General features: G+C 43.4%; 1 protein-coding gene across 3 annotated transcripts in view; it reads right to left on the reverse strand.

Moving 5' to 3' along the window:
• ARRDC3 (arrestin domain containing 3) overlaps positions 1 to 2,934 on the reverse strand; it is a 14,457-nt gene extending 11,523 nt beyond the window's left edge. For 2 of the 3 annotated variants that reach the window (XM_006775528.2, XM_015571644.1), the window contains exon 1: positions 2,409 to 2,934. In XM_006775528.2, the coding sequence (XP_006775591.1) occupies positions 2,409 to 2,688 (280 nt within the window). In that variant the 5' untranslated portion in view covers positions 2,689 to 2,934. Of the gene's footprint in view, positions 1 to 1,963; positions 2,312 to 2,408 lie in introns of all 3 variants that reach the window. The other variant, XM_006775529.2, reaches the window with a different exon arrangement.
• Positions 2,935 to 9,247: the final 6,313 nt, after the last annotated feature.

Genomic DNA, 9,247 nt, shown 5'->3' on the forward strand with positions numbered 1-9,247 from the left:
TCCGTTTTACACGCCCCTGCCGGTGACCGGTTCGAGCTGGCTCGGGCCACCCTGACACCTTTCCACTGGCAACGACGGAGACCGGGACAGTGCGGGGTGGGAGGTGGGGACCAGACGCCCCGGGGAACAATGGGCAGGGGAGGGGATCCTCGCCGAGGCCCTACCCAGCTCTGGACGTCGCTATCCCTTTTCCTTCCACCCCAGCCTCGGCGCTCTCTCCCTGGGGTCAGAGCACGGGAGCCGGTCTGTACCTGTCGGGGGACAGGCTTTGTTTCCGCTCAGAGGGAAACAAGCGCTCACGGAATGTACCTGACGCCTTTCTCTCGGAAAACGGGAAGGTGGACTCCTGCAGACCCTGTCCGCCCAAGTTCCCTCGGACTAGGACTGGCAGCGCAGGTTGCGCCCAGGGCTGCCCGGCACTTTACAAGGCCACCAGGCGCTTTCCGCACCTACTCTCCTGACACCTCAAGTCATGTATTTCGGGTCCAAGGACAGGCCACGGTAGGGCGACAGAAGGTGATGAGATGTGGGCACCCCCAGAAGCCCGGGGAGGGGCGGGGGAGGGACCTTTACCGGCGCACGCCGGTTCCAAGCCTCGCCCCCACGGGCGCGCCCCACTCTCCCCACCGCCCGCGCCCAATCCAATCAGGGGCTGGCATCGCCTTAGCAACAGGCTAACAAACTCGGCTCCGCCTATCGCTGGCCGCGCGGGGCGGGGCCTCGGTGACCAGGCTCGTGTGAGAGGTCCCAGTTCTAAGTCATTGAAAGTATTGCAGGCGAAGAGCTCGTCTGCACTTTGCAGAGGCTCAGGGGTGCTTCGTGGGGTTGAAAGGCGCATAGTTTATTTTACCACGAAATCAGGGAGCAGCTAGTAAATTGTGTTTGTCCCCCACACGTCGTTACTCTACAGTCTCAACTCTACGAGAACCTTTGTCTCTTCCCACCATTTCACAAAAAGCTGCAATATCCAGAAAGGCTCAAACAAACTCCTGTCTATGCTTTCCAACAAACACGACGACTGTCATTAGGCATTAGCGCTTCTCATCAGCGTTACTGCTTGGAGAGATGAACCAGAAATAATGTCAGGATGCAAATTCCCTCTGTGCAACTGAAAACCTACCTCAGGAACTGACTTCATCTTAATATTTTTAAGAACAGCGCATGAATGCTGTGGCTGGAAGCATCCTTTATTTCTACACTTGCTTTAGTTCAGCTAGCACTTCCTCAGGCATGTGCATATTTAATACTGAAAATGAAGGTAAAAAATGTGCTTTACTTTTCGAAAATAGCCCATATTGGAACTAAACATCGCATTAAAAAGGAGAAGTACAAAATTACATAACCAGTTCTAACACTATATTCTTCTCGGTCTAGGAATTAAGTCATCGCCACCACCTGACGCGTGCAGCCAATCTGCTGAGAGCTGCACAAGCGCCCCTCCTCGCCACCCCCCAGAACTGGTCCGAAACAGGATTGAACCGCTTCTAACAAAGGGTGGAAACTTAGAAAAACAAGCTCAGAGTCTCCTATAATTCCACAATGTAACGATTTAAACAACAGATGGGAAACCTCGGGCCCCTTCAATGTCTGACAACCCTTCCTCTCCCGCGTCTCACCAAAAATCAAAACCAAGGTGCCGAATACTTTTCAATTTCATGTGCCTGGCATGGGTTTCATTGAAGGCACGTTTCAAAGTTAGGCATGATGCTCAGAAAGGAACATTTCCCCGAATGGCTTCTGCGCCTGATTCGAAACCCATCACAATCATAGGTGAAGTCCTTTAGAATAGAGAATGAATGATACACATTTCTAGTCGAACTGCAAAGACCGGGGGCGGGGGGGACCCCAAACACGTGGGGTGTTCATACCATATGTCAAAATAAGCCACAGAAACCCTTGACCAAAGAACAACGGTCAATGCTTGCAAGTCTTTTGCTTGTCAATATTAAAAAATGAAATGCACCTCTTAACCCGCTTAACGATGTTATCCCATTTCTCGATGGAAGCTTCGGTTTTGAGACGTTAAGGTTGCAGAGCACAAGGGAAGACATCGAGCACTGGACTGCAGCCTTTCGGCATCCAGTGAAAGACCTGCTAGTGGAGTGACGGGGTCGGGTCTGAGCAGAATCTACGTGAAGGTGCAAATGGGCGGCGGGCGCGAGGGCACCGGCCGGCCGGGCGGGCGGCGAGCGGGCGCAGTTCGCAGCCCCTGCAGATGCCCGCACGCTCCGCGGCTCCACACTCGGTGCACGGTCACGGAGAAGCCCGTCTGCAACTCCGCTCAGCTCTTACCGAGCTGCTATGGGTCATGCTAGGAGTAGAATTATATCAATTCAGAAAAATCAAAAGCTACAATCCCAAAGAAATTAGCGTTAATGATTTCCGAATAACATAAAAAAAAAGCTTACCTCTTTCGTGTCCAATTAAGATGTCTTTATGGTTGAAATATTCTACTTCTTCAGTGTAATTCTGTGTATAGGCAGTATTGGAGCCGGCGTTTCTAGATTCGGTCCAGCGTACTTTCGCATGTCCTCTCGCATGAATTTTAAGAGATTTCACTCTGATTTCCCCCGTAACTTCTAAATTCACCCTTCCTGAGACGGTATCCCCACTGGAATACACGGGGACGTTGCTGTCATGAAGACAGTCAAAGCTTATGGTCAAACTCTTCACCTTTCCCAGCACCATGTTTATAACAAAAATCTATAAAAATATAATGTCAGACCAAAAAAAAAAAGTCAAGATCGCATATAAAATGTGATCTCCACGCAACACGGGTCGCTGTCTTGGCCGTGGGAAGAGCTCACCGGCACGACCAGCGACTCCTCACAAGTAGTTCATTGAGGTTCTTAAAAAGTCAGGGCAGCAGCGAGGCTCCCGCTCCGCGCTCGCGCTCGGCCCAGTGGTCTCCGTACAAAGACGGGCGGCTGGCGGCGGCCGGCTCACTTTAAGAGCAGCTTTGTGAAAAACAACCCCGGTGCGCATGCGCGCCCGTCCCTGCGCGCCCCCTCCCGCGCCGGGCTCGCTCCCTCGCTCGCGGGTACAGTAGGTGTGCGCGGGGGGAGGACGGCCCCGGGACTGCCGGGAGGCTGACCCTGACTCCTCTGCATTGCGCGCTCCGATTGGTAGGCAGGCTACGGTAAACCCTCGCCGACGGGCCGTCGGCAGCCCCTTTGGCGAGCGCTCTATTTAAAGATAACGGCAGAGGGGGCCACCGGGGGACAAGGGTTGGATGGGGAGCTGTTTGCAAAGCCAAGTAAGGATACGCTGCCGCGTGTCCAGCCCAAAGCGTGCGTTCTGGGCACGGCAGGGGTTTGACCGCTGTGCCTGGCTGGGAAGAGGAGGAAAGTGATGAGTGGAGAGAGATGGGGGGCAGGGGAGGCACCGGTTGGGCAAGCGGCTGGTTGCTGAGCAGACTCGCACGAATTTCAAAAGGAACCGTAATAAAAGCAGACAAGAAATAATGTTCTCCGACGAGAGCCTGTTTGGCTCGGATATTTTTTGTTGGTTTGAAAAAAAAACAGAAACAAAACCAGTGCTTGGCAGCCAGGGTGGACATGAGCTCGTTTGAGGCCAAAGGAATCTTAAAGAGGATACTATAAAGAGCCCGGAAGACAGGCAGGCATAATTTAATCAGTAGGTTTTGCTTTCTCTTCAGCTGCTTTCTTTCCCATCTCGTAATTAGATAGCAACGAAAAACAACCAAGTGGTTTGCATGATGACACTAGGGGGAAGAAAGGCTTGACCACTTCCTCGAAGGAAGAAAAAGTCCTTTTTTGAGACACCACCTACAGCTAAATTTGCAGGGTATGACATGATTATAACTCCTGTGCCCGGAGGGTTAAGAATAGAGTTCGGCCTAAAAAAGGACCACCTTTCCAAAGGCAGCATGACACAGTGTTTTATCTGGCATCATGTTTACAACAAGATCGGAAAATCTTGGTTAGAAATTAGTGAAGCACATAACATGTTTTTTAAAAAGCATGATTTGGTTTATACATAGGGTTCAATTCTGCAAAGCTGTCATTTTAATTTTCAGTCTTGGACTGTTCAAAATAATAATTCTAATACACCTTAAAAGCAGGTACATTTGTCTCTTTATTGTGAAAGTTTTGGTAACATGGTATTGCTTTCATAAAATCACACTGAGATTCGAAGTATAACAGCATAAACTTACCTCTGGACTTTTGCAATCAACAGACCTGCTTAGTAGAGAAATATAGAAAGAAAAAATATGAATCTGGAGATTATATATATATATATATATCTCCAAGTATACTTGAGAAGTTTTGGTTGTCCGTGTCTAAAACTTCTTAGATTCCTCTGTGTCATATATTTGGATAGGTTGAACCTATCAGTTACAATAAACTAAACTCATTGGGCTTTCTCTTTTTCTTTTTTGGAAGAAATGAAATTTTATTTAGTTGGATTTTAGTTGACAAGGCAATATCTTGGACTCAACGGCATTATATGAGGATATAAATATGCAAAATATTTGGATAGTTAATGGGCAGGCCATCTATTTTTGATAGTTATGCATAAAACTATGAATTTGTGTATTTGAGTGGAGAAAATAGTCTCTCTTTTTTCTCTCTTGGTTGACACCTGGTGGAAATTCTAGTTCAAGTACTTGGGATTTTGTACTAGCTTTGGTAACAGATACTACTTGGGTTTTTTCGCCACCTAGTGGTAAAAGTAGTGAGCTTGCTAAAATGTCAGCTTCTCAACCGTAAGGTCTACTGTAACATATATTAAGCATTCAAATGACATTAGGCAAGGGATGAATTTAAAAGTGTAGTGCACAATAAGGTCTTCATTACTAAATTTGTTTTAAATTATTAAGTATTACTGAATTCTTCAGAATTTTTAGTAAAATTTCTTCAGTTGAAATATAACATTTCTGAAAAAATAAGAATCAGCTGTTTAATTAAACTAGAATTGCATTTAAACAAAAAGAATCCTAAGAGATTTACTTGTAGTTTGGAAAATTATTTTATCACATTAAATGACTCATTCCTGTCACTGTCTTATCTCATTTTGGTTTTTTTTTGAAGCTTCTAGGATATAATAAAGCATTGTCTTTGTTATTTATTTTGCTGTTTTCTGTTTATTGTATTTTTACTGTCTTTCTAAACACTTTGGTAATTGACAAGTTGCCAAGAAATTTGTATCCCCTATCATTTTCACTTAAGATCCTATTCACCTTAATTATTGCCTTTCTTCTCTTTGGATTTGGTTATGCAACTCAACTTTCTTTCTTAGGTGCCTAAACTTGAATTTACTTCATCTTGTTTCCCTCCTATTTATTCAAATTATGAAAAGACAAACAACTCTGGTGCCTCTAAATTCTTGTTTATATTTTTATTTCTAAAAGGAAAACATGACTAGATTTTGAATGTTTCTCTTGTAACTTTGATAACCGCCTCTTTATAGGTTCCTTGTATAATATCTATCCTTTAGACAGCTTCAAATGCTGTACTGTAGCTGTTAGTTATCTTGGGCTCTGGACTTGCTTCACTGGGCTCTTACTGTATTTTGTATTAAATTTAAGCTACTCAACTTTACCACCAGGGATCGTTCCTACGGCACCCCAGCCTACACCTCATATGCCACCTCCTCCTCCTCAACTGCTAGCTCTCTACTACCATCAGGTACATCTTCTGTCCCCTTTGTTAGCTTGCCTCGCTGTTGCCAATGTGCAGTTCCGTGCTGCTTTCTGTGTCCAGAACAACATTCCACTGCCGTGTCATCTCCTTTCCCTTCGAACCCCTCCACCAGGTTAGTTGGCACAACTTAATACAATTCCATCTGCACAGAATAACTAGTCCCCTCCCCTTTCTATAGATTTTTTCAGAGCTTAAATAGAAATCTCTTTTAATGGCATTTGATTCTTGGATTTTTAATTCAGTGTCTGTTCCACTGCCAAGTCTGGAGTTTTTCGCTTATTAGATCAAAATACCCAATTGTCATAGAAAAAAAAAAAAAAGGAAGTTATCTCAACTGAAAGTTTTGGTGTATGGTTATAAGAAAAACTATACCAGCAATCCGAACCTGTTTCTTAAAGAAAACTGTGAAATCCATGCTTAATTTTTATTTGAACTATCACCTGACAGGCTTGAGTGTTATGAAAGTAAGGGAAGTTTATTTTGTTCATTTGTTTTTTAAGTCTTAATTCTGCATTTCATTATTTTTGTAACTCTGACTTAACTCTTTAACATCTTCAGAATGCAACAAGTTTGACTTTGGTGTGGAGACGGGATATAAGATTTGCTATAGTATTAGCAAAATGAGTAAGACTTGTTTTTATATTTGATAGTTAATTATATGGTATGTTTGTTGCATTCTTTATTTAATAGACATTTAGATGTGTTGTGGATTTCATGAGAAAATTTAGAACCAAATTTGGTTTCTGTTCTTCCTCATTAAAAAATAGTGTGATGTGTGTCATGTAAATACCATTTAATCTTTTTATTTATTTATTTATTTTTAAATATACTTTTTATTGATTTGAGAGAGATAGAAACATCAGTGATGAGATAGAATCATTGATTGGCCACATCTTGCATGCCCCACACTGGTGATTGAGACCACAACTTGGGCATGTACCCTGACTAGGAATCAAACTATGACCTCCTGGTTCATAGGTCTACACTCAACAACTGAGCCACACCTTGATTTAAAATGTCTTGCCCAGGTAGCTCAGTTGGTTGGAGTGTCATCCCCTACACCAAAATGTTGTAGGTTTGATTCCTGGTCAGGGTACATGCCTAGGTTGCAGGTTCCATCCTTGGTCGGGGTACATATAGGAGGTAGCTGATCAATGTTTTTTTCTCAGATTGATGTTTCTGTTTCTCTCCTCCCCTTCCTCTCTCTAGGAATCAATAAAAGCATATCCTGGGGTGAGGATTTAAATAAATAAATAATAGATTTAAAGTAAAATTGTTGTAAATGTTTCCCTCCACGTCCCGTGTGGTTCAGGGTTCAGGATCTGGAAGAAGAGCCGCACACAAATGAAAGAGAAAAGACACGAGATAATTTGGGAATATTGGGGGCCAGGTGGGTAAGTCCAACCCAGGAGGAAGGACTTCCACCAGTGCCCAGGCCGCATCAACCTTTTATAGTCAGAGGTAAACAAGGCAGTGGTCACCATAGTTACACAGTTCTTGTGAGTTTCACCTGTTTTGACTGTAGTTACACTTCCTGCACTTCCCTCAGCCCATTAGCCTCCCAGAAAAGATCCAGGGAGTGTTATAAGGCCAAGCCTAATTATGCTAAGAGGACTGTGCCCTCTAAGCTGGTAGTTGTTTGTGACTTTGCCAACAGGTCAGTCTGACTGATTCGGCCCGTTTGAAATGAATAAAACTAAAAAAAAAAGACCATACCCTTTTATGTAATGATGTTTACTTTGAATTTATATTAGTTCACACAAACACTCCATCCATGCTTTTGTTCCAGCCCTCCGGTCCAGTTTAAGAACCCATTGTGGCCCTCGAGTCAAAAAGTTTGCCCACCCCTGATCTAGGCTCAAGTGGCATTGGGCCCACAGGTAGGTTCAGAAATGCTAAATTTCTTTTCTGAAATATTTTATAACTTTTGACCAGGCACAACTTTATGTAACAAGGGTAAATACATTCTAATTATAGTAACTAATATTTTCTTGATGGATATTAAGCTTTATTGGCAAAATATAATTCATAAGAACCAGTTCTCATTTTTTTAAAATATCAAATTCATATTTGGCTAACAAACTTTATATTTGATATCTTACTTGGAGAATGTTGTCCTCCTACTCATCTACATTTTCTCTGTTGATGAAGAGAAAATGATTATAAATGACTTAAAAAACCCAAAACTTGCTACTAGTATTTACTGCTACTACCTTCAGTGGTTAGGCTTACATTCAAAGAGTGGACATGGTGCAGGCATGTCTAGTAATGATAGGAAGTCAAGAAGACTTTTGGGGGGTTTGGAAAGTCTGGCTGATTACGGAAGATGGGAACAGGCTGTCAGGGTTGGTGGAATGAAGCAGTTTTTTTTGTTTGTTTTTTTTTTTTGGGGGGGGGCGGTGCATAGGACATGTATACATTAGCTAGGAAGTCCAGAAACCACCAGGTTGTACACTAGTGGGGTGTGTGAGGGTGAGTAAGAAAGAGGTCATCATTATAACACCTGGAATACTTGTATATTTTAATACAATTATCTATATATTTAAAAGCCTCAGCAACCATTACGACTGGACTGCCAGACGACTGGCTGGTAGCTATGATGTGCACTGATTACCAGGTGGTCAGTGGGCTCCCACAGCCAACCTCCTGCAGACAGCCAACCTCCTGTGGTCCCTCCCCTGGGCTTGCTGGTCCTGATCGGCTGGGAGGGACCCCACCCGTGCATGAATTCGTGCACTGAGCCTCTAGTTACTTTATAACCATGTATATTTTTTGCTCATAATCTTTTTGGCTTCTATTAACAGCCCAATGAGGTAATGCTATTATAGTATATCCATTTTATAAACAAGGAAACAGAATGATAAAGTAACTTGACCAATCTCATGTAGCTACTAACAGGTGATGCTAGGTGAACCTGTGCTCTTAATCACTAGGCCCTACTGCTAGCAAGTCAGTAGGCTTGTTTATTTATACCTCCTACAAAAAGGCTTCTGTAAACAACCTCCCCTGCCCCAGGACTTAGCATAGTGCTCGACACATAATACACACTCATTAAATGTTTATCAATATTGGATAAATTGCTAATGGAATGTTATTTTTAAGCAATTTTTTATTGCAAGGTTGTAGAATATTTTGGGAAGTTTTCCCAGATAACTATGTGAAACCACAGGAGAATGATGAATTAAACATTAGACCTAAGGTCAGACCATAATTTTGTAAATGTATGCTGGTGGCCAAAAGGTAACCATCACGATGTTTTACTGTCCGGTCCCAGTCAAAGTAAGGAAGAATTACTGGCTTGTGCTAAAATAAAGTTTTGGTTTTTTTGTTGTTGTTTTTTTAAAATATATTTTATTGATTTTTTACAGAGAGGAAGGGAGAGGGAGAGTTAGAAACATCGATGAGAGAGAAGCATCGATCAGCTGCCTTGTGCACGCCTCCCACTGGGGTTGTGCCCGCAACCAAGGTACATGCTCTTGACTGGAATCGAACCTGGGACCATTCAGTCCCCAGGCCGACGCTCAATCCACTGAGCCAAACCAGTCAGGGCTAAAATAAAGTTTTGTGGTTAGAAAGTAATA

The sequence above is a fragment of the Myotis davidii genome, unplaced genomic scaffold (assembly GCF_000327345.1).
Source record: "Myotis davidii unplaced genomic scaffold, ASM32734v1 scaffold44, whole genome shotgun sequence".
Classification (NCBI taxonomy): domain Eukaryota; kingdom Metazoa; phylum Chordata; class Mammalia; order Chiroptera; family Vespertilionidae; genus Myotis; species Myotis davidii.